This window comes from Dipodomys ordii, unplaced genomic scaffold (assembly GCF_000151885.1).
Source record: "Dipodomys ordii isolate 6190 unplaced genomic scaffold, Dord_2.0 Scaffold1000000019, whole genome shotgun sequence".
In the NCBI taxonomy this organism is placed as follows: Eukaryota; Metazoa; Chordata; class Mammalia; order Rodentia; family Heteromyidae; genus Dipodomys; species Dipodomys ordii.
This window is the reverse complement of record NW_012283636.1, coordinates 155,872-182,822: the sequence shown is the minus strand read 5'-3', so window position 1 is coordinate 182,822 and position 26,951 is coordinate 155,872. Positions and strand designations below refer to the sequence as shown.

At 41.0% G+C, this 26,951-nt stretch overlaps 1 protein-coding gene across 1 annotated transcript in view; it reads left to right on the top strand.

Moving 5' to 3' along the window:
- LOC106002679 overlaps positions 1–24,902 on the top strand; it is an 80,651-nt gene extending 55,749 nt beyond the window's left edge. Inside the window, exons 9-10 of the mRNA XM_013037522.1 lie at positions 22,863–23,031; positions 24,783–24,902. Coding sequence (XP_012892976.1) covers positions 22,863–23,031; positions 24,783–24,902 — 289 coding nt within the window. The remainder of the gene's footprint in view (positions 1–22,862; positions 23,032–24,782) is intronic.
- Positions 24,903–26,951: the final 2,049 nt, after the last annotated feature.

Here is a 26,951-nt window from a genome sequence, read left to right as displayed (position 1 = left end):
TCAGACCTGGTTTGATATAATGGTCCAACAGAAGGAGATCCAGTGTATCTTTGCTATATATATTCCCAGCAGCAAGATGCAAGGGAGCCAAGAGGCGTTTAGTTTGGGCATTGGTATCTGCATCATGATGAAGTAAGAAAGACACCACACTGGTATTATTCCACAAGTAAGCACTGCGCAGGGATGTCCAGACATTAACAATTATTGTATGAATATCTGCTGCTTGAGCCACCAACTCATGGACACTGTAGGCTTCCCTAGTATTCACATGAGTGGCCTTTATGGAAAGTAGTCACCACACTCTAGTAAGCCGATTATTTTTAGCAGCCCAAAGAAGAAATTTGCTTGGATCCTACTCCATTTTTTTTCTTGCAATTGATGTGATTCCTCACTTTTTCATTTTGTTCCTCATCTTCATCAGAATTGCCTAACTAGAGACTTTCAGTGCCAGTGGGAATAAAGTGTCCATGTATTTCCCCAATAGTTCATATTGGTTGAACTTGTGAGAAAAATACAGTGAATTTTCTGCATCTGTATTTTATCATGATTTATTTTCTCTTTTTCCATTTTTGTTATTCTAAGTCATTCTAACTGGAAAGTAGGGAATTGACGGAGAGCAGAGGAAAGATGTTCTTCTGTATTCAAAGGTACAGACTGAAAATGAGGATCAGTGTTGTCTTCATGTGCAGCTTCTTCTAGGAATGAGAAAATAGAAGGTGGCTCAGTGGTAGAGTGCTTGCCTTGCATGTATGAGCAACGGCAGGTCATATCCACTTTGTAGCCTTGTCATTCAGACCCACGGTGCAAAGAAAAAGATGGAATACCCCAGCCCTCTGAAGCTCGCCACTTTTTGTGGTATCTTACTTTTTTTTCTTCCTGCAAACCCTCAGGGCCTAGGATCCCAGGATCAGCTATGGGTCCAGAGACTGCACCACAACGTAGGGTGATGGAAGCTGAGTCAGAGTTGTCATGACCTGAGTTCAAGCCCCGTGGTTGGCAAAATAAAGAATAAATAAAAATAATTAATTATTTAACTAAATTAAAAAGAAATAAAGCTCTCTGTTTTGGAATTTCTGCCAGTTTCCTTCCTTAGCCTGGGATTTGAACTCAGGGTCTTGGTAAATCTGTAGCAATGTGAGGGAAGGTGCAGAGTTGCCACTACTTGAGTTCAAACCCTGTGCCAAGCCAAAAATAAAAAAAAAGTCACTGAACTCGGCAGGGGGGAGTAGTTGTGGAGATGGGAAGGAAGGGATGGTAGGGGGAAAACCAAAGAGGAGGCAATGCTCAATAGGAAATGAACTCATTACCTTGCTCATGTAACTGTGATCCCTCTGTACAACATTTTTGCAATAAAAATGTACAAAAAAGAAACACTGTAGTGCTCAGAGAAGCACTTTGGGGGTAAGGTAAGGATGTCTGAAAAGCTGTACAAAATTCTACACTGCTTTTTTTTAAATGTTCTGTATGGAACTGAATGAACATAACTGCTTTTCATTTAAAAAATTAAGCCACTGTCTTGGAACTGGGGGCAGTATTTCTGTAATGGCTGTGATTTGATCTCACCCTCCAGGTAACTCTTTTGCACCATGGGTGAAGGCGAAATTTACTGTCTTTGTGGAAAACAAATTCAGGCTAGAGATCTGAGTGCCCAAATGAACACCCTGCAATGGAAAAAATATTTCTATACAAGTGAAATATATGATATATACTTACATATATATGTTTATTACATACTATTATTTTTATTATTGATTCATTTATTTATTGTTTCTTGTATTTAGTATTTTTATACACATAATATTTAGTACATGCTTTACATCTATTATAAAATGATTCACAATAATTAAGACATTGAATCACTTTCATTTATTCTTTATTAAGTGTTAAAACATGATACATAATTAAATGGAAGCATTTGTCACAGTCTTCAAATAGAGTCTCTCCCACAGATGAGCTTTGTCTTCTTTATCTTTGGACACCTTCCTATAGGGATTTTTTAGATGGTTTATAATCAGAAGCTTTTTCTTGAGGATAGGCAAGTTGAGGGATAAAATTGTAAGGATGGGGCTAGAAATGTGACTTAGTGGTAAGGAGCTCGCTCAGCATGCATGAATGCCATGGTTTGAATCCTCAGTGCCACATACTCAGAAAAACCCAGAAGCTGTGGAGTGGCTCAAGTGGTAGAGCACTAGTCTTGTGAAAAAGAAGCTCAGAGAGAGTGCGCAGGCCCTAAGATCAAGCCCCAGGACTTTCAAAAATAATAGGCCAGATGCTGGTGGCTCACACCTGGAAAACTAGCTTCTCAGGAGCTGTGAGCTGAAGACCACAGTTCAAAGAAAGGCTAATCAAGAAAAGCCTGTTAGACTCTTATCTCCAATGAACCAACAAAAGACACTGTGGCTCAAGTGGTACTGTTTGCCTTGAGCTGAAGGGCTCAGGGACAGTGCCCAGGCTTGAGTTCAAGACACACAACTGGACAAAAGTGAGGATTAATCAAAGTACTTTTCCTATTTGCTAATTAAGAGAACAGTCTCTGGAAAATGAATGCTGATGTATACCAGAATTGGAGTCAGAGCTCAAGGTTCAAGTTTAGTAGATCCATATGCCCAGCCTCTGAGACTCTAGCATTATAACCTTGTGTGCTACGTTGTTCTGAAAGGTCCAATGTTGAAAGGGTTAATATGCTCCCCAAGCCCTTTGTGATAAGCAGTTGACTTGTACTGACAATGTCATTACAGTTCTGAACATAGCAGAGAAACAGTAGCTCATGCCCATCATCCTAGCTTAGGAGGCTGAGGTCTCAGGATTACGGGGTAAAGCCAGCCAGAGTAGGAAAGTCTATGACTTTCTGACTTCCACTTCTGAAAGGTCAGATGTTCAAGAGCTTCCTGGGTTTCCCTTGGTGATGAGAAGTTACTTGCACTCTAAATGTTCTTAGAGTTCTCAAGCTATAGAAGCAGGAAAGAAACATTATTGACCCATCCTGGGTTCAAATGAAGTTATCAGGATCCAAGCCCTAGCCCTGTTAGCAGGAATAACTCCATTGTAACACTGTATTTGAAGGACAGAAAATAATTGCAAAAGCCAGGCTAGGTGAAGAGACCAAGTCCTGCAGGATTAGGAGGCAGAATGTACATACTCAACATGGAAGTGAGCTGCAAAACCACTTCATTCATTCCAGACACAACCAGCAATGGGGGCGGGGGAATTCAAACATTTGTTAGAGTTACACCAGGGTCAGGCTTTTCTCAGCCTCTTCAAACAAGGAGTGATTAACCTTCCTCCCTCAGGTGAAGGGAGCCTCAAGCTATCTTTAGGTTACCAATAGAGAGCCAGTTTCATGTGTGTGTGTGTGTGTGGTGGGGGGGAGGAACAGAGTTGAAAACCCTGATCTCTGATTTAAGGAGTGGGTTTTTCACTCTTCATCTGTCAGTTTGAAGGCCCTTCTTCTACCTCGGTGAGTCCATTCTCCTTTCTTTATTCTGTACATCATTAATGCCAATCCCCAGTCCAAGGAGAAGCAGGGCGCTTTCTCTTCTCTTTCCAAGCACCTTAGTTAGAACCTGGCGCTTCCCTCTTGGTTCTGGTGCCCTCAGCTGCCTTAGAAGTGGGAGGGAGAGAGACAGTCTTCCTGCTCTTTGGTTATGTGAATGCGATGCTGGTATCCTGGCACACTGCAGAAGGCCTCATGACTATTAATTGTTCCCTTCTTCCCTCCTGACGTCCAAGTCCAGATTCATCTATCATCTTTGTATCTACCTACCTAATTATCTATCTCTTTGCCAGTTCTCGGTTGAACTAAAGGCCTGGACGCTGTCTCTAGCACTCTACTACTAGAGCCACAGCACCAATTCTGGCTTTTTCTGTGCATGTGCTACTGAGGAATCTTACCCAGGGCTTCTTGCATGCTAGGCAAACACTCTCTCACTAATCCACATTCCAAGCCCCCTCATCTTTTTCTTAATGGTAATTTTTACATAAGTAGGCTGCCATTTTTCATCCCCACGTTAATTTTTCTGAATACCGGTTACTTCTAAGAAACCTGATCTTGTCTTCCCCTGCCTGATTTGTGATTGCTCCTGTGTTGGCCTCATAATAAAATGTAAATAAACCCTGCTGAAAGCCTAAGTGTGCATCATATAAGGACACAGGCCTGGAACCCTGGAAGAGAAAAGCAATGCGCCTGAAATGAAGATTATGATGCAGTATGTGCAACAGGCATCTCTGAAAAATAAATCAGTAAATAAAAGCAGAAGCATTGCATATGGTATGTTTGCACACAGGGAGGTAATAAACACATAAGTAGGTAAGGCACTGATACATAACTTGGCCTTCTCTCTTTGAATTTTTTTGTGGTCAACCCAGGGCTTAAACTCAGGACCCTATGCATTCCTGAGTTGTGTTACTCAAGGCTGAGGCTCTAGCACCGCCACAGCTCCACTTCCAGCCATCTGGTCGATAAAAATTGGACATAAGTCCCTCCCAGGCTTTTCTGCCTGCTCTGGCCAGTATCTCCTGCTTGGCTTTCTCTCTCAAAGCTGGAGTTCTACCCTCTGGGCCACTGCTCCACTTCTGGTTTTCTGGTGATTTATTGGAGAAAAGCGGCTCACAGGATTCCTGCTCAGGCTGGCTTTGAATGGTTATCTCCTGAGGAGGATTCAAGCAACGTTCCTCAGGGATTCCCGAGGAACTGCTCCACACAAACTTTTAGTCTAAATCTCGAGGGGTACTAGAGAAAAACAGAAACAGCAAGATGCTTCTAGTGTGTTCTAGATACTTAAGGTTGGAAACACACATAATTATTAGGTCATTTTATAGGCAAAAAGAGCGCTGCAGACTGCATGAGGATCATTCCAGCCTTCGATCCACTCATCCTGAGACAGTAAATTTACTGCAGCTCAATGCTAAGTGACCGAACTGGCATGTCCTGTGGACTTTTGCTCCCAAATCCTGGAACACTCATTTCTCACTTTTGGCTGCAAACCTGTGACCAGAGAAGATTAGGAGAGAAAATCATTCTCAGAGAAAGCAGCTATAAAGAACATTGGGTAGTTCACTTATAAATTCAAACCAATGGAATGACCCTGTTAAGAAGTCAGCTTGTCCAGAGTAAAAAGTGAAGAAGGAAAGAAAGGGGAAGTGCCAGTGAGTGGTTGCTGACTGTAATCTCAGCTCTGAAGAGGCTGAGATGTAGAGAACCTTAGTTTGAATCCAGCCAGTATTGGAAAGTCCATGACACTGTTAGTTCTAAGAGATCACAAAAAAGCCCAGATGCGGGGGGCTGCGACTGAAGGTTAATGCAATACCATTGAGCAAAAGCAGCTTAGGGACAATGCCTAGGCTCATAATCCAACCCCTGGACCTGCCCCCGCAAAAAGGGCCTGTACCTCCATGTCTTTGCATATGTATAGATGTATTCCTTTAGGTGTAGCTCCAGAGTAGTTATAATGAACAGCACCAAACTAGTTAATTTGTTTTTAATACAATGATTTCATAGGATAGAGAGTGCTTTCAGAGTGTTCAGGGACTCCCCTTACTGTTCCCAGTGTACCTCACTGTTCCCAGTGTAGCCTGAGGGTTTCTCCCCACTCCATGCTGTGGGAAGAAGCCTCACTTAATGTCTGAACAGGCAAACAAAAGGCCTACAGCTGTGAAACAACTCCATCTGGGCCAATTAGTGAGGATGAGTATGGGTAGGCTCTGAAGGCCAGGAGAAAAAGGCCTCGTTGTACCCCAAGCTATCTCTCTCCTCAGTTTTGACAGGATGCCTTCATTTGTGTAACCTCCCTTGGCAGGCCAAGTTCCCTGCACTTATCCTGCCTTTGTGAGACTATATTTCGGTGTTCAGATACAGTGCTCAATATAATTCAGGAGTCATTCTGGCAGAAGACTAGGACATTGAACCTAATGAAATGTTTCATTTCCGGCAATGATGGGCCTATGTTGCCTCTCCTAGGTTTCTGGAAGCATGGGAAATCCAAGCACATATGGGATATCACAAAGCTTCCTGTCATCTAGTTCTGGTGAAGCTCATCATGTATTGAAATATTTGACCTCTCCTAGTTGGGCCCTGGGTAGCTAGGTTTTGGGTTGAAAACAGAGCCTAGGTGCTGAACATGAGCTCAGTGCAGAATCCCAGTGCTTTACCATTCTGTGTCTTAGCTTCACTTCTGGTGTGTGTGTGTGTGTGTGTGTGTGTCCCTGTTTGTGTGTGCATACAACAGTCCTGGAGCTTTAACTCAGCACTGTACCTTGTTTTTCTTGTACAAGGATATCTCTCTCCCACTTGAACCACAGAGCTTCTTCAGGCTTTTTTCTACTGAGGTGGTCCTGAGAAATCAAGCCCAGGGTTTCATATATGCAAATCACTCTACCCCTAATGCACATTCCCAGCCCTCTACTTCAGCTTTGTTAGTTTGTTTCTGCTTTTTTGTTGTTGTTGGTTGTAGGAAATGATGAATGGGCCTGCACGCTCTCCTTGAGCTCTTCAGCTCAAGTCTGGTGCTCTACCACTTGAGCCACAGAGCCACTTCAGGTTTTCTGGTGGTCCTTTGGAGCTAAGTGTCTCAAGGACTTTCCTGCCCAGGCTAGCTTCGAACCATGATCCTCAGATCTCATCCTCCTGAGTAGCTAGGATGACAGGCATGAACCAAAAGTACCAAGCTTCCACTTCAGGTTTCTTAGTGGTCAATTGGACATAATAGTCTCATAGGACCTTTTGTGTCTGGGATAGTTTGGAATCCAGATCCTCAGATCTCAGCTTCCTGAGAAGGCAGCTATCGACCCGTAGGTCATGGTACTCTGCTACAAAGGGGTCCGTGGTTCCACATGTTGGAGTGGTAGCCATGCGCCCAAGAGGTAAGGGTCAGAGCCTAGGCTCTGAGTTCAAGGTTCATGACTGAGCCAAAACAGAACAAAACAATTGTCTTCAGGAGACAACTCAGTAGTCTTCAGTAATACATAATTTTGTCCCTGCCATGGAGACATATCTGAGCTCAAAATTTTTGTCAGCATAATCATCTCAGTGTGTAGCTCTTACAATGACCCAATGAAAGAATGCATCCTGAGAAGGACACAGCACATGGCACTCTTCACATGACTCAGCACACAGCATCCTGTGAAAGACTCAGAACACAGCACCCAATGCAGGACTCAGCACCCTGCACCCTGTGAAAGACTCTGCACATAGCTCCCTGTGCAAGACTCAGCACAGAGAACCCTATGAAGGACTCAGCACATAGCTCTATTCCACAAGGTGTCATTAGAATTAAGGAAATTTTAGAAATATACATCATGAATATTGTGATATCACATTGCTAGATGTAATGACTGTTTTGTCACATTGTCACATCACAAATCTGTTCTGACTTCATCACATTTGTGCCAACAAATGCATTTGGAATCCTCACAATCCCATTCCAAACTTATATACTCATTGTGAGTTAATGACAATTGAGGTGTGGAATGCCATTGTCACATCAGCAATCTACTGCGACATCACAAAGGTATTTTGAGCTCATCACTATTATGGCATCACCAACTGTCACATAACTCACTTATGACAAAATTTGACATCATATTTGCAACTGTGATATTACTGTACCATCATGCTTTCACAAACCTATTATGCCCTCATCACATCTTAGAAAATGCATGGCCTTTAGGATATCAAGCTATTTCTATGAACGTGTATCATTGTGAACTTGTAGCAATTGAAATTGAAATGTGATATTACAAACTAGTTTTGACATCACTAACTCATTTTTATACCATTAACATTTTGAAAACCGAAACCTGTTAGGAATTTTAGCACTTTTGACAAAAAACATGGCCTTTGTGTCATCACAGTTCGTGTATGTCATTATGATTTCATTCTCATATCCTCACTATAAACTAATGGCAATTAAGATCTGATATGCCATTTTGACATAAGAAACCCTTTGTGACATCATCACCAATGTGACATCAGACTGTCGTTATGTCACCAGCAGCTCATGGTGACATCATCAAGCTACAGTGACATCATAGCATTATGACATTGCATTGCCATTTTGCTGTCATAGACACACTGTGAATGTATATCTTGTGAATTCATAATATTTCAAATGTGGCATATTAGTTGATATCAGAAACACATTGTGACCTCATAACCATTGAAGCATTATAAACCCTGTGTGACATCATAACCAGTGTGACCTCACATTGTTATTATGACATCTTTAGCTTATGGTGACATCACAAAATGACAGTGACATTATAGCCTTTGCCTTTATGTCATTGTGACATCATAGTCACATTATAAATGCCTAATCTGTGATTTCATTGTATTTGAAATGTGGCATATGGGTTGATATCAGAAACTCATTGTGATGGCACAACCATTGTCACAGCAAAATCCCTTTGTGACATCAATTTGGCAATGTGACATCACAATGGCAATGTGATGCTACTAAGACACCGTGATATCACAATGGTCATGAACTCACAATGGGTTTCTGATATCAACCAACATGCCAATAAGAAATAGAATCAAATAATAGGCAAACATAGCATGTGTATGACATCAGAATTACAATGTGATGTTACAATGTTATGATGTCATTGTAGTTTTACATGTCAAAATGAGCTGATGGTGTCATAATGGCAACATGATGTCACAATTATGATGATGTCAGAAAAGATTTGTTATGTTTCAATGGTATGTCTGATGTCAGTTGTCATTTGTTCCCCATGAGGATATGGATACAAAAAAAGTTCTGTGATGTCACAGAGGTCATGTGTGTTTTCAAAGATAGTAAGAGGTCATAATAGGTTTGTGATGGCACAATGTGATCCATAATGTCACAATGGAAATGAGTTTTTGATGTCACAGTGGTGATGAGGCCACAATGGTTTTGTGATGTCAGTTTATTTGTAATATCCGAATGATATATTCAATTTCAATTACTCATAATTCAATGTGAAGATACCAAGTGATAGAAGAAGCTTCATAGTATGAGGTCATAGCATGTGAAAACCCAACAGGACAGTGATTTCACAATGACAATGTGCTGAATCAACATCATGTTATAATAATGTTTTGAGGTTACAATTGGTGACGCCATACTGATGAGGAGGTCGCAATAGATTTGAGATGTTCCAAGGGGTTGGTGATGTCACAATGGCATGTAGGATGTCAATTGTCATTAACTCAACATGCATATATGAGTTTGGGAAGGGATTCTGATGTCACCAAAGTATATGTAGTCAGAAACGTGAAGAAATAACAGGTCTGAGATGTCCAAAGTGACACAATGGTTATGATGTCCAGTGGTGTGATATCATGATGTTACACTGGATTTTAGATATCTCATGTCATATCTGAAATATGAGGTCGAACACAGATTTTCAACTCATGAAGGTCCTAAGATATCACAGTGGCATGTCACAAAAAATATGAGGACAGGAGAGGTATTTGATGTCACAGTGGGTTAGTGATATAACAAAGGCAATATGCTGTGACAAAGAGATTTGATGTCACAAAGGTTAGGAGTTCACACTGGTTTCCTGATATCAACTCACATGTCACATTTGAAATTGATTGAAATCAAAGAATAGGCATTCATAATGGTCTATGACATCAAAATGAAAATATGATGTCAAGGCAGCAGTTTGATAAGATATGTACTCATTACCTTGCTCATGTAACTGCAATCCCTCTGTATACTACACTTACAATAAATAACACACAGAAGAAAAAATGGTATGGTGTCATTGGGGTTTGGTGATGTCACAATGAGATGATGATGTCGTGATGACAATGTGATTTCACAGTCATAATTATTGTTCAAAGTATTTGTGATGATACAATGCTATGTGTGATCACAATTTTCATTAGTTCACTATGAGGAAGTGGGTACACAAAGGGTCTGTGATGCCACATGGGTCATGTGTTTTTTTAAAGGTGCTAAGAGTTCACAATGGCTCTGTGATGTCACAATGTGATTGTGAAGGCACAACAGCAATGTGATGTCACAATGGGTTTGTGTTGTCACAGTGGTGATGAGGCCAAATGAGTTTGTGATGTCAATTATGAGTTTGTAATATCACAATGACATGTGTAATTTAAATTTCTACTAGTTCACAATGAGGATACAATTTCGAAGAAAGAAATTTAACCTCCAAAGACCTTGAGTTTTTAATCATAACTTGTGTGATATGCTGCCAGTAAGATATTTTAGGCCTTTAGTAAGCTTATAATGTTTTCAAACTCATAAAAATTCAGGTATGACATATGATATTCGAAATTGACTATGACAGCATGAACATTGTGACATCACATTGATAGATATGAAGACCATGGTATCACATTGTGAACTCACAAATCTGTTAAGACTTCATCATATTTGTGCCAATACATGGCTTTGGAGACAACACAGTCCCCTTGTGAACTCATATCTTCATTGTAAATGAATGACATTTGAGACCCGGCATGCAATTGTGACATTTCCAACCAATTGTGACAACACAAACCTATTATAGTAGAAACACATTGTGTTCTAATAGCCATTGTGGTAGCACAATCACTTTGTGATCCCACATTTCCATTGTGATATCACAAACCCACTGTGAAATTGCAATCCTCTCATACCCAATCTAGGAATGAAATGTGATACCTGAATTCAGTGTGACATCTAGATCATGCTGACATCACACTGATAGATGTTATGAATATTTTCTCACATTCTGACAACACACACATGTTAGGACTGCATCACTTTTGAGACAACAGATGCCTTTGGAGACATCACAGTCCCTTTGTGAGCTCATATACTCATTGAGAGTTAATGACAATTGAGATCACATGTGTCATTTTGATATCACCAACCTATTGTGACCTCACACACCTCTTGTAAATTCATCACCAGTGTAGCCTGACCAATTGTGATATCAAAACATTATTAAGTCATCATATTGCAACATTCATTACCATTGTGAATCACTGTTCCATTGTTTTTTCAAAAATCTAGTATGTCTTCATAGCATTTTAGAAAATTCATGGCCTTTTATATTTCAGTCTTCTTCTGTGAACTCATATCCTCATTGTGAAATAGTAGCAACTGAAATTGGACATGTGATTATGAGATATGACTTCACAAAACTATTTGATTCCATCACCAATGTGACATCACAATCCCATTGTGAGCTTTCATTGCCATTTGACATCACTATCACATTGTGACATCCCAAACCTATTAAGACCTCTTAGCACCTTTTAAAAATCACATGGCCTTTGTGACATCACAATCCCCTTGTGTAACTATACCCTCATTATGAACTGACAATTGATATCAGACATGCCATTGTAAAACATAACGAACCCTTTGTGACATCACCAATGTGACATAACATTCTCATTATGACAGCATCAACTACTTTTGACATCACAAAACTACAGTGACAAGATAGCATTATGAGAACACATTTTCATTGTGATGTTATAGACAGATTGTGAATGTCTGTTTTTAATCATTTTGTGGGGGGGGTGTGGGGCTTGAAATCTGAGCTTGGGTGCTCTCCCTGCTCTTCAGCTCCAGGCGAGCACTCTATCGCTTGAGCCACAGTGCCACTTCTGGTTTCCTAGTGGTTTTATATTGGATATAAGAGTCTCATGGACTTCCCTGCCTGAGCTTGCTTTGAACTGTTATCCTCAGATCACAGCCTCCTGAGTAGCTAGGATTACAGGTGTGAGCAACCAGCGCCCAACTTTTTCATTGTATTTCAAATTTGACATGTGTGTTGATATCAGAAACATAATGTGATCTAATAACCATTGTAACATCATAAATCAGCAGTGACATAAAATTATTATTATGACACCTTCAGCTCATTGTGACATCACTAAACGATAATGGCATCATAGCATTATAAATCACAGTGACATTGTTACATCATAGATGTAACAGTGTGAAGGCCTATTCTAGGAATTCATTCTATTTCTGAAACCCATTTTGACCATATAACCATTCTGATATCACAATCCTTTGTGACATCACATTGCCATTGTGATATCATTAACCTGCTGTGCCATCACAAACCAGTCCTGTCCTTATAAGTTTTGAGACATGTTGCCATTGTCATATATTAGGCCCTTTGTGAGCTCATAATCTGTTTCAATCTCATATTTCTGGTATGACATGTGATATCAGAAATTCTGTGACATCATACTGCCAGAGGTCATGACCATTGTGTCACATTGTGATATCACAAAACTGTTAGAATGGCATCACATTTGTGACAACACATGCTTTTGGGGACATTACAGTCCCTTTTTGAACTCATATATTCATTGCCATTTAATGACAATTGAGATCTGCCATGCCACTCTGACATCATGAACCCATTGTGACATCACAAACTTATTGTAACCTCATCATGAGAATGGCATCAACAACTAATTGTGGCCTTAAAGCATTATTTTGACATGACATTGTGGTATTGCCATTGTGATATCACTGTCCCATTGTGTTTTTACAAACCTATTATGGCCACATCACATCTTAGAAAAGTCATGGCCTTTGAGACTTCAAGCTCTTTCTGTGAACTCCTGTTCTTATGACCTCTAAGGCAAGGAGAAAAACCATCGAATCACGTTTAATATAATGAACCAATTTACACTAGAAAGGGGAATGTGATTACCTTATCCTGGACTTGATACCCAGGTCCAAGAGCAGCCTTGACCACCAAACCTGAGACCTCCAATGGGCACCCTTTCTTAATTGGTCTGCAAACCAACATCCAAAAAATTATCATCTCCAAAGCTCCAAACTTCAATGGGCAAGGCTTTTTACTTTTCCATTCCTCCCTCCTTTGCCACTGACCTGTCCTTCTTTCCTGGTCTTTCCCTTTTTCCCATCACCACTTCCTTCTTCTCTTCAGGCCACTGTACTCTCCACAGGCCTGCCCTACTCTGCCTCAGTGGTCACTTGCCAACCTTCTGTTCTCCTTCAACTTCCTCTCTTCTCAGGTCTTTTTCTTCCTGCTGTCCTACCACTTTCTTCCATCCGGGAAGCTCCCATTTTTCTCTCTCCTTCCAGTGCTCTGAAAATGCAACCTATATATAGGTTGTAACCCTCCTCACTCCAACTGGTCTCCTGCCTAACAGTTTTCAACCATCACTTCCCAAACTGCACAATGCTCAATCACTTCTTGACAGTTCACCATGTGAGATTTGACACCTCCACCTTTGGCAGCATTCCCCACACTCTCCAGTGGGTCAGGCCATGAATTTAAAATGATTATCAGCTCCCACAGATAATTCTGGCCCCACTGGTTATTACAGTATCCTCATAGTGAATTAGAAGAAATTGAAATTGTATATGTCACTGTTATATTACAAACTTGATGAGACATCACTATCACATTGGGACCTCTTCACGGCAGTGACATCACAAAATCTTTGTGATATCACATTGCATTGTGCCACTATGATCACATTGTGACATCCCAAACCTATTATGATCTCAAAAGCTTTAAAAAAAAGCATCGCCTTTGTGACATCACAGGCCTCTGTGTACCCATATCATTTTGATCTAATGACAATTGAGATCAGACATGCCATTTTAACATCTCAAAACATTTGTGACATCATCACCAGTGTAACATCACATTGTCATGATGACAACATCAGCCCATTGTGACATCATAAAAACAATATCATCATAGAATTATGACATCACAAATCATTGTGATGTCACAGATACCTTGGAATGCCTATTCTGTGATTTCATTCCATATCAAATGTGGCAGGTGAGTTGATATCAGAAATACATTGTGACCACATAACCATTATGACATCACAATACCTTGATGACACCATATTGGCATTATGATATCACGAACCAACTGTGACATCATAAAACTGTCCTATCATAAATTTTTTGATATGCTGCCAGTGTGATATCTTTGGCCTCTCTGAGTTCATAAATTGTTTAACTCATAATACTTCAGGTATGATATCAGAAAGCCACTGTGACATCATGACCACTGTGACATCATACAGCCAGATGTCATGACCACTGAGTCACATTGTGACATCACAAACCTGTTACCACTCATTAAACTTGTGCCAATATATTCCTTTGGAGACATCATTAACCCTTGTGAACTTGTATGTTCATTGTCAATTAGAGATCTGGCATGAGATGGTGACATCACCATCCCATTGTGAAATCACAAACCTATGTGACCTCCTAACCTGTATGGCATCACCAACTATTTGTGACTTCAAAAAATACGATCTCATGTAATGGTAACATCACATTGTCAATGGGATTTTCACCATTGCATTTTACCAATCTATTATTTCCTCGTATTTTACAAAATTCATGGCCTTTCTGACTTTTAGCTCCTTATGTGAACTCGTATCTTCATCGTGATCTAGTAGAATGAAATTGGACATGTAATGGTGATATTACAAATTAATTGTGACATCACTATCCATGTGTGACCTTATCACCACAGTGATATCACAAACCCATTGTGACATCACATTACCACAGTGATACCATGATCACCTTGTGACATCCCAAACCTGTTGTGACCTCTTAGCACCTTTGAAAAAGCACATGGTGTTTGTGACATCACAGTCCCTTTAACCATGGCTTCATTGTGAACAAAAGACAACTGACATCAGGCATGCCATTGTACCATTACAAATGCTTTGTGACATCATCTCTAGTGATATCATGTTGTTATGATACGAACAGCCCATTGTGACATCCCAAAATGACAATGACATCATAGCATCATGACATCACATTTTCATTGTGAGGTCATAGAGACAATGTGATTGCCTATTCTATGATTTCATTCTATCTCAAATATGGCATATAGGTTGATTTCAGAAACCTATTGTGACCACATCACCAATGTGACATTACAATCCCTTTGTTTACTCATATTGACATTGTGATATTATTAATGCAATGTAACATCACAAACCTGTCTTGTCTTTATAAATTTTGTAATAAGCGACAACCTTGACCTGGGCTGGATGCCCAGAGCTAAATGCAGCCTCAACCATGAATCCTCAGACCTCCCCAGACCAACCCAGCCATTTGTTAACTGGTCTGCAAACAACCAGCCCCCAACATAATGAACTCCAAAGCTCTACATTTCAAAGGACAAGGCTTTTTCCTTTCTCTTCATCCTCCTTCTCTCTAGACCTGTCCTACCTTTCAGGTCTTTTCATTTTTTTCCTTCAACCATTCCTTTCCTCTCTTCAGGCTGCTCTATTCTTGACAGACCTTCCCTGCCCTGTCCAGGTGGCCAGTTGCTGTCCTTCACCACCTGCTTTCCCTCAATTTCCTCTCCTCCCAGGTCTTTACCCTCCTGCAGTCTCATCACTTCTTTCCTTCCAGGACTTTCCCCTTTTTCTTTCCCCTTCTGTTGCTCTGAACATGCAGCCTATATATAGGCTGTACCATTCCCCACTGGAATATATTTCCTGCATAAGATTTTTCAATCATAACTTTCCAAATGTCCATGCCCAATCACTTCTTTGAAGCTCACCATGTGGGGCTTGACATCCTATCTCTTTCAGCAGCATGTCCTTTCCCCTCCAGTGGCATGCACTCTCCTCTCCAGTGGTCCAGACCAGGAGGCCATGATGACTATCTGTTCCCGTCAATTGTAGGGGCACTGCTGGTTATTGCAGTGTCCTCATGGTGAACTAGGATCAATTGAAATTGGATATAATTGAAATTGAAATTGGATATAATTGTGATGTTACAAACTCATGACATAACTAACCCATTGTGACCTCATCACCATTGTGACATCACAAACCCATTGTCAAATCACACTGCTGTTTTAACTCCAGGATCACATTGTGACATCCCAAATCTATTATGACCTCTTATAACCTTTGAAAAAATACATAGCTTTGTGACATCACAGTCCCTTTGTGTACCCAAATCCACACTGTGAAATATTAACAATTGAGAATCATACATGACATTTTAACATCAAAAAGTTTGTGAGATCATCACAATTGTGACATCACATTGAAATTGTGACACCATCTGCTCATTGTGAAATCACAAATCTAAAATGATATGATAGAATTAGAACTTCACATTTTCATTGTGCCATCATAGACACAGTATGAATGCCTTTTCTGATTTCATACTATTTCAAATGTGGTCTGTAGGTTGACATCATAAACAAATCGTGAACTCATAACCATTGTGACATCACAATCCCTTTGTACATCACGTTGCCATTGTGATATCACTAAACCACCGTGACATCAGAAGCCTATCCTGTCATCATAACTTTTGTGACATGCTGCAATTCTGATACCTTAGGCCTTTTTGTTCTCATAATCTGCTGTCGACCTTGTTAGATTTCACATATGACATTTGATATCACAACTTCCCAGTGACATCATGAACATGGTGACAGCACACTGCCAGATGTCATAACCATTGTGCCAAATTCTGACATCACAAACCTTTTAGGATTTCAATATAGTTGTGACAACACATACTTTTGGAGAAGCTGCAGTACCTTTGTGAACTCATATACTCATTGTAAATTAAAGACAATTGAGAACCATCTTGTCATTGTGACATGCCCAACACATTATGACATCACCAATATTTTGTGACTTCATCACCAATGTGGCATCATCAATGAATTGTGACACCAAAAGAATATTTTGACATGATGTAGTGAGTTGATATTGCCATGGTGATATCATTGTCCCATTGTGTATTCACAAACCTAATATGACCTCATAACATTTTAAAAAATTCATGTCCATTAGGACTTCAAGCTCCTTCTGGGAACATTATGCACATTGTGAAATACTAAGAATTGAAATTGGACATGTGTTTGAGATATTACAAAATCATCATGACACCAAAAACCCATGGTGACATCATTACAACTGTGTATCAGAAAGCTATCATGACCCCTAAGTACTTTTGAAAACAGACATGGCATTTGTGACATCACAGTCCATATGTGTACCCATATCCTCACTGTGAACACATGACAATTGAATTCATATATGCCATTGTAACATCACAAACCCTTTGTGACCCCATCACCACATATTCATTATGACATCATTACATCCTTGCAACATCACCAATTTACAATGTCCTCATAGCATTATGACATTATATTGTCATTGTGATGTCATAGAAACATTATAAATGTCTATTCTCTTATTTCATTCTATTTCAAATGTGGCATGTGGGTTGATATCAGAAAACCATTGTGATCTCATAAATATATGACATCATAATCACTTTGTGACATCACAGTGCCATGGTCATATCACTACCACACAGTGGCATCACAAACCTGCCCTGTCCTCATAAGTCTTGAGATGTGCTGCAATTGTGATATCTTAGGCCCTTCATAAGCTTGTAATCTGCTTTCAACCTTATAATATTTCAGTTATGATATGTGACATCAGAAATCCACTATGACATCATGATCATTATGACATCATACTGACAGACACCATGAACATTGTGTCACACTGTGACATCATAAGCCTCTTAGGACTTCACCACATTTGTGACAACACCTGCCTTTGGAGATACCACAGTCTGTTTGTGAACTCTTATTCTCTGTGATTTCATAACAAATGGGATCTTTTATACCATTTGGATATCACCAACCAATTATGACATCATAGACCTATGGTTACCCCTTATCTGCATGGCATCAGCAACTAACTGTGACATCAAAACTTTTTGTGAAGTCATAATATGACACGATGATCATGACATCAGTGTGATATCACAATGGTCATTATGTCACAGTGGATTTCTGGTATCTCATGTCATACATGAAATATGAGGTTGAAAACAAACTATGAGGGCAAAAAGGTCTAAGATATCACAATGTCAGCATGTCACAAAAGTTATGAGGAGAGGAGAGGTTCGTGGCACTGTGATGTCACAAAGTGATTATGATGTCAAAATGGTTATGTAGGCACAAAAGTGCGTTTCTCATATCAACTCTCATACCACATTTGAAATACAATGAAATCACAGAATAGGCATTCACAATGTGTCTATGATGTTACAATGAGAATTTTTGTCATAATGCAATATATCATTGAGTTTGGTGGTGTTACAATGAGATTATGTTTCCATAATGAAAAAGTGATGTCACACTGTTAAGGATGTCACAAACATTTTTTGATGTTATAGTGGCATGTCTGATCTCAATTGTCATTACTTAACAACAAGGATATGGATACACAAAGGACTGTGATGTTGAAAAGGGCAAATGATTTTTCAAAGGAGCTAAGAGGTCATAATAGATTTGAGATGTCACAATGGAATCATGATGTAACAATGACAATGTTGTCTCCATGGCTTTGTGATGTCGTGGTGTTGATGATGTCAAAATGGGTTTGTGATGTCACAACGAGTTTGTAATATCAAATTGGAATTTCCAATTTCAATTGCTACCAGTTCACAAGGAAGATACTGTAATAATCAGCAGGGTCCCAATAATATATAGGGTCTGATAATCAGCGTGGCCCCATCTCCTGGCAAGCTGGAGAGGACAAAGTATGCCACCAAAGAAGTTGGGGCATTCTGTGGGTGGGGCTGGTGCATTAATCTCCGCATGTTGAGCTGTTAAGAAGTGATTGGGCTGTGGGCAGTTTGGGATGTGACAGTTGAAAACTGTTAGGCAGTTGGATTGGAGAAGGGGTACAGACTTTATATAGGCTGCTTGTTCAGAGCAATAGAAGGGGAGAGAAAAAGGGAAAAGTCCTGGAAGGAAAAAAGTGGTATGATAACAGAAAGGGAAACCCTGGGAGGAGAGGATGTTGAAGGAGAGCAGGAGGTGAAGGATGGCAACTGACGGCCCAGGCAAAGCAGTTCAGGCCTGTGGAGAGTGGAGAGGCCTTAAGAGAAGAAAGAACTGGTAGAAGAGAAAAAGGGAAAGACCTCAAAGGAAGAATAGGACTGTGAAGGAGAGACAAAGGGAAGGGGAAAAAAGGCTTGCCCTTTGATATTTGGAGCTTTCAATATCATAATTTTGGGGGTTGATGGTTTGGAGAACATTTATTATATTAACTGTGTCTCGATGGATTCTCTTTTTTTTTAATTTAATTTAATTTTATTTGTGAACAAACTGTACAGAGGGGTTACAATTGCATGGGCAGGATAATGCGTACATTTCTTACCAAGCATTGCAGCCTCCTCCTTTGTTTACCCTTCCCATCCCTTCCCAGCCTCCCTCGATGGATTCTCTTGAACTATAGAGGTCCTAATTTTTGGAGACCCCCATTGACATAATCCATTTGGATGGCATCAGGCCTTGGCCCCAGAGAAAAATCCCCATAGGCAAGTGTGTCAGCACTCAGGGTTGAGAGTCTACCTTGAGTGTTTGTCTCCAGAGGACCAACATGGACAAAAGTCATTTAGGTACCTCTAAGGATACATCTGAGCAAGCTTGCCAGCCTGTTTTAAGGACCCCCTCTAGAGGTCAAGTGTGGCTTCCATGGGAAGCCATCTGGGAACACTTTGAGAGGCCGTGTAGGGCTTCCTTGGAAGCCATCTGGAACATCCTTGAGAGATAATGTAGAGCTTCCAAGGGAAACCATCTGGAACCTCATCAAGAGTACATCTGTGACTTCCTTAAGAAGCCATCTGAAACCTACTCTGGAGGTCATCTGGGGCCTTCTCTAGGGGCCATCTTGGACTTTCTCCAGAGGTCATCTGGGGCTTCTTCAGGAGGCCACCGAGACCTCTACAAAAGTAGTCATTGGGGTTTCCTTAAGAGGCAATCTAGGACCACCTCCTGAGGTCATCTGGAGCTTCTTTGGGTGGTCATCTCGGGTTAGCTTGATGAGAAATTTATGACCATCTTTGGACATCATCTGGGACTTCTTGAGAAGCCATATAGGACCTTCTCTGGACATAATCTATGGCTTTCTCAAGAGGGTTATCTGGAACCTCCTCTGGAGTTCATATATGGCCTCTGTGAGTGGCCATCTGGGAGCTACTCGAGAGGTAATCGCAGCCACATTGAGAGGACATTGGGGACCTCCTTTGGAGGTCATTTAACACTTCCTTGGGAAGCCATTTGAAACCTCCATGAGAGGTCTTTTAGGGCTTCCTAGGAACGACATATGTGACATCCTCCAAAGATGATCTGTGGCCTCCTCAAGAGATAATCTGGGACATTCTATCTGTCATCAAGGACTTCCTGTAGAGGTCAGCATTGAGAGGTGTGGGGAATGTCGGTTGTCTGTGGCTACTGGTCTGTGTGTGTGCTGATAGTTCTGTGTCCTGTATGCACCTCTGTTTACTCATTTTCTCAAGATGAGAGAGCAAGGCCTAAAGGTGTCATATCCAAAAAAATATTCTTCTCCAGATTTACAGAATCCCTCAGAGGAAGATGCACTGATGTACTCTCACTCCTATTCTTTGCCATCAGCACCTCTAATGTTAAGTCCTCCCATACCAAAAGTGGTTACTTGTACCAGTCTGAGGTGGTACAATGTGGTATGTTACCCTTATTACCTTTGAGACAGGAACATGGAGGATATGGTGGGCTAGCCCCATTTCTAATATATGTACCCTTTACAACTAGTGACCTGTATTACTGGAAACAGCAAAATCCATCCTTTTCAGAAAAAAGGGGCTCATTACTTCATTAGAGACTAATTTTCACACACAAGCACATCTAGGATGAATGTCAGCAAATTTGGCAGGTACTTTACACCGGGTAGATAAAGGAATGAATCTTGCTTGGTGCCTTGAAGGTGGTCCTTGGACCAGAGAGTAGCCCTACTATTGAACAAGCAAGTCTTTCCACAGACTTACCCAAGCTGAGACTAAGAGCAATCCAGGTATGGAGGTGCTTACCTATTGCCAGGTTCTGTTAGCAGGGATACTGCAGTGGCTAAAAAGCCAAATCCCATCAATCTAAGGTGAGTGAGATGGTACAGTTCCCCAGTGAGTACCCTAATGCTTTTCTGAAACTTCTCTCAAAAGCCTATAGGACCTATAGGCCTATAGATCTTGAAGCCATGGAGAATGAAAGAGCCCTAAATATGCCTTTGTTACCCAGACAGCCCCAGATATTAGAAGAAAGCTTCAAAAGTCAGAAGGTTTTGAGGGAAAAGTTTATTCTAATTTGGAAGTAGTTGCCCAGAGGGTGTTTGTTAACAGAGATACCCTGGAAAAAGAGTCTAAGAAGATGGTTTGAGTTTTGGTAGGAGCACCAGAATAGGGATCAAGAAACCCTTGGCAAAGACAGTACAATTCGTTTGCAAATGGCAATAGGGAACCACTAGGACTACATCAGTGTGCTTATTGCAAACAAAATGGACATTGGGAAAAGGAATGTCCAAGGAGGAGAAAGATAGAAAATGACAGGTTAATTAATCACATTAACCAAATGGAAAATGTGTTCATATCTCTGGATAAACATGCAAAAGAGCTTGGGGCTCTGAATTCCAACTATGTTCAATTTAAAAAGCAGCCTTCTGAACTTAAGAAATGTGGCAAAGAAAATATTCACACCCTTCTATGTCAAAACATAATCTTATAAAAGACTGAGTCTCTACTATGTGCCAGTCAAAACCCACCAAGAGATTAAAAGCACATAGAAGAGCACTGGAGGAGATGGGGAAAAACCAGTTGTTTAAGGATACAGGTGGACCTGTTGCAACAATGAGAAGTACAAGTTGTCATGTCCAAAACGAGCTTTACAACGTCGGTGCAGGAGGGGGGGGAAGAAGGGGGAAGGAGAAGGATTGGGAGTGGGGGGGATGGGGGAGGCTGGGAAGGGATGTGAAGGGTAAACAAAGGAGGAGGCTGCAATGCTTGGTAAGAAATGTATGCATTATCCTGCCCATGTAATTGTAACTCCTCTGTACAGCATGTTCACAAATAAAATAAAAGTTAAAAAAAAAGAAGAGCACATTGTAGAAAACAGAGAATTATTTGACGTGAAGAAAAGATTGGAATATATAAATTAGGAACTTGTGAGGGTCAAAAATGAGAAGAAAATCCTCAAAAGGAACCTAGAAAACACTCAAAATCAAATGAAATTCAAGTACATTAACCTGGGTGAGCATGAGGCAAATTACAGGACCACAGGTCAGAGGCAAACAGAAGCACAGGACAGCAATGCTGCCATCCTTGCTAACTACAAGTGAGGCCAAGAAGAGATCCTGATGCTGCATTAAGAAATCATCATGGGGGGGAGGATTGGGTGGGAGGCAGGGGGATGCTGGGAAGGGCAAACAAAGGAGGAGGCTGCAATGCTTGATAAGAAATGTACTCATTATCTCACCCATGAAATTGTAACCCCTCTGTACAGTATGTTCACAAAAATAAAATTAAATAAATAAATAAAAGGAAATCATCGCCATGGAAAAGGAGCTGGACCTGATATAAGAATGTATTAGGCTGAAGTACATGTCGATTATAAGCTTTGAAGAGTGTCACCAGAAATTCAAAACAACAGAGAAAGAAGGAAAGGGGAGTTAGCAGAGAAGACAGGGAAGTGCTGTGTAATAGATGAGGCCAAGAAAAGTGAACAGGAAAATATCAAGCTCAAGAGATTGCTACTATTCAGAAAGAGTTAAAGGACCACATGGTCTGACAGAGAATGCCAGGGAAAGGGAAAGACCATAAGGAACAAAAACAGAAGAGCTAAACAAAAAGTTGGAAGATCTGTCACAAAAATACACTAAAGTGGAAAACTAGAAAGAGAAACTATTAGAATAAAAAGCCAAAAAGACTGCTGAGATCTTCACCTTAAATGTAATGCAGAAGCTTCATGTCCCAATGGAACAGGTGAAGGTGGGAAAAAATACGTCTCAATAGCACCTTTGTGAACTTAAAGGAGGAGCTGAAGAGCAAGCAAAGGTGTTGTGAGAAGGAGCAGCAGTTGGCCAGTCAAAGGAACTCTCCTGTGACCCTGCCAAAACACTTGAAGGTTAAGGAGCACATTGAGAAAGAGAGTGGGATCCTGAAAGCAAGTTTGAGAGAAAAGGTGAATAGAATGGGAGAAGTCTCCAAGGTTCAGAGTACTATACAGGAAGTAAAGAAACTAGAGACCCTAAGATACAGGGAAACATCTGAGCTGATTAGGTAGTTTGGGAGACCACTCTAAAACCAGTTGGTTCTCTAGAGCTACTAGTCATTAAGATTAAAGGAAGAAGCAAAAACAGTGGTAATAAGTGTGCAAATGTTGATACTGAACTTGTGAAAATAGCATACAGGCTCAAGCTTTCTTTCAGTTTATATATAGATATTTGCACCCAGGTAAATTGAGCGAGGCCACTGCCTAAAACTTCTGAAAAACAGTGGGGCCTCAGCCTGACAATTCTTTGTAATGCGTGTAGGTAATTTCCAACAGGTAAATGCTGAAAAGCTGGAATCTATGGAAATAATTAATATATGAAGAACCTCAGATCGTGAATTTGGGAAAGTGGACTCCACAGAGGTAAAGCCTGGAAAGTATGAGAATTGGTATCTGTTAGTAATTGTTGACACTTTTTCAAGCTGAGCTGAGGTGTGTAATAATTCCTTGATTTGACTTACCCTTAGCTTTGGGGTCCAAAGATGGTCCTGCATTCATGGTCCAAGTTCTCAATTATTAACTAACACCCTAGGAATAAATTGGAAGTTGCAATCCATTTATAAACCTTAGAGTTCAAGGCACTAGAAAGAATGAAAATGACCTTAAAGGAAAATTAATTAAATACAGATACTGGCCATGGCTAGGTATGCCTCCTCCACTTTGCTTTCCTTCAAGAAAGATGTAGCCTCTATGTTAAAGGATTTAATCCCTTTGAAATACTTTAGTGTAGACCACCCCCTTTGGTTTCTAAACTTGTGAAGGTTATATTAACAGAAATGTCTAACAACAGTCTGCAGGCATTACAACATATTCTTTTATGTACCTATCCTTTGGTAATCAAGGTCCACTGGCCACCAAAGAAAAACTCCACCTGAAGGGGAGGGGCCAAGATGGTGATGGAACAGCAGGGAAATACCTCAGCTCTCTCCAACCAAATACAGAGTTTGTATTTCAATGCTCTGTTTCTCCAAGTGACCCACAAAAAAGGCAATTACTCAGAGAGATACAGGAAGTGAAAAAAGAAAAGGGAAAACCTACACAGACAGTAAAGTAGGAAGACCCTTCCCCCACCCCTTGTTGATGGGGTTTCATGCCAGGCTGCTTAAGTGGCCAGGCTCTGGACCGTCTGTGGACCACACACTCACAAGCATCCCAAGGCTCTCAGAAGACTCCCAAGAGGTGGTGCCAACCGAGAGAATGCAAGCAGAAATCTCAGAAGGCAGAGCCAGCACAAAAACTTGTCTCACCCTCCCTAGCATGGCACCTCTTCCTGGCTGGTACAAGCAGCCCAATCCAGTCAGGAGCAGCCGCAGCTGTCAGCAGTGGCAAACGACCCTAGACTGGCAGCGTGGCACCTCTGTCCTGCTGTTTTAAAGAGCCTAACCTAACCTGGAGAAGCAGCGACAGCTGGCAGTGGTGGCAAACCACCCAGACTCCAGGCACAATGCCTCTTGGCACTAGCCCACAGGAGCAACCCAGACCAGCGGCAGCAGTGAATGGGGCGGGGACAGCTGCAGTGAACAACTCCAGATGGGTGACGGTTTGTGCCTCTCCATTCTGGCCTACATAAGGAGCCCAGCCTAGTCTGAGGCAGCAGCAGTGGTTAACACCTGACTCATGGTGGGGTGCCTGGCTTGCATAAGTGGGCCAGATGATCCTAGGGCAGTGGCAACAGCTGGGGCAGTGGCAACAGCTGTGGCAGCAGCAGCAGCATCGACAGCAGCAGTGAACAACTCCAGACCCGTAGTGGGTGCAGCGCTTCTCCATACTGGTTTACATAAGCAGCCTAGCCCAGCCCATGGTGGCAAAGGGGGTGAACAACCCCAGACTTGAGGCAGGGTGTGGTGCTGAACAACCCCAGAAAATCCTCATGAACTTTCCTGCCTGAACTGGCTTTGAACCTGAATACACAGATCTGAGCCTCCTGAGTAGTTAGAATTATAGGCATTCACACCAGCAAGGTCTTATTCTTGCCAACCACCTAATTTTTTCTAAAATAGATCATTTCTTAGTTCATACAAGGAATTTAAGCAAATACAAGAGAATTGACATAATACCCTGTATTCTATCTGACCACAGTGGAATCAAACTAGTTCTCAATAATAAGTCATAAAGTAGAAAAAAACTTAAACACATGGAAATTAAACAGAACTCAGTTGAACAATACATGGGTCACAGAAGAAATTAAAGAAGAAATTAAAAACATCCTACAATTCAATGAGAATGAGGAAGCATCACAACGAAATCTATGGGACAAAGCAAAGCAGTCCTGAGGAGCAAATTTATTGCTCTCAGTGCACACATCAAGAAAACAAAGACCGGACTGGGAAAGTGGCTCAGTGGTAGAACACTTGCCTTGTAAAGTAGCGCTGTGGTTCAAGTGGTAGAGTGGTAGCCTTGAGCTGAAGAGCTGAGGGACAGCACCCAGGCCCAGAGTTCAGGCCCCATGACCGGACCCCCGCTCCAAAAAAAAAAAAAAAGAAAAAAGAAAACCAAGACCAAGTAAACAATCTTATGATGCAACTAAAACTGCTAGAGATACAAGAAAAATTTGAACCTAAAGTTGCTAGATAGAAAAGCTAACCGAAATAAGTGCTGAAATTAATGAGGTAGAGACTAAGAAAATTATAAATAAGATAATAAAATAAAAAGTTGTTTTTTTAAAAAAAGTCAATAAAACTGAGGGACCACTGGCAAGAGTAACTAACAAAATAAGAGTGGAGACCCAAATCAATAATATCAGAGATATCACAGGAAAATTACAACAGACATCCAAGACATCCAAACAATCATAAAGAAGTAATTCCAGACTCTACTCACAAAGGAAGGAAAACCTAGCAGAGAGGGATGAATTTCTACAGAAATACAAATTTCTATTCCCCCCTTTGCTTCTCAGCCATGCTTCTCTATCATCTATAGTAGGGGCAGCAGTTCGGTAAACAAACACCTTTTCCTGCCTGAATAGCATGTGGTGTTCTCTTCATTAGGTAGCTAATATTAAATATTACCTATTTAATATACCTTACGTATGGTGCCATGATTCAGATGGGGTTTTTAAGTTGGAAATGTTAGAATTTCCCAACCACCACTTTTCTGTGAACCAAACTGTCTTGAGACTTTTAACCAATACCATTGCTGGCCTTCACATCCACATCCACATCACTTCTCCAGTCTGGTGAGTGACACTACTCTCTATGGCTCTCTGTTGCTCAATCTCTGTGCAGATATGGCGCCATGACAGAGAGCTCCTCTGGCCTTTAGCCGAAAGGCTGGTCACCTACAAAGCTGAGGATGCTAGGTTTGGGGGCTTGGCCATTTCTCTTTAGAGGGCTCTGGGAGAAGTCGGGATGCTGCTTCTGCCTGGTCAGCTCTCCTTCATTCACCACACTGACTCTCCTACACATTTACTGGGGTGCTGTGAGTCATTACCGAGCCATGAAACCCCTCTGAAATGCCTCCTGCGCTCTCTGGATAGCCAGAGCACCTAATGTTTTAATGCTATTCTCAGATTTAGACAATTTGTTCCTCTGCAATGACACATGGTCAGAAGTTTGTTTACTTTCAGGCTCTCTATGCTCTCTGCTATTCATGTGCAATTTCTATATCTCTCTCTTAATTTCCTACAACTTTTTGGATTGTGTCCTGAAGAATGCGATATGGGCTGGGTCCCGGGGATGCCCTCTAGGTTCCCTCTGAAAGGCTTGCCAAACTAGGCTTGATTTTTTTGTTTAGACTTTCTTTGCATTTTTTTCAGAAATTTGCCATCTTGAGTTCGCCATGTTGGCCACATGGTGGGTTAAGGGTTTGGCCCCATCCAATCCTTACCATTC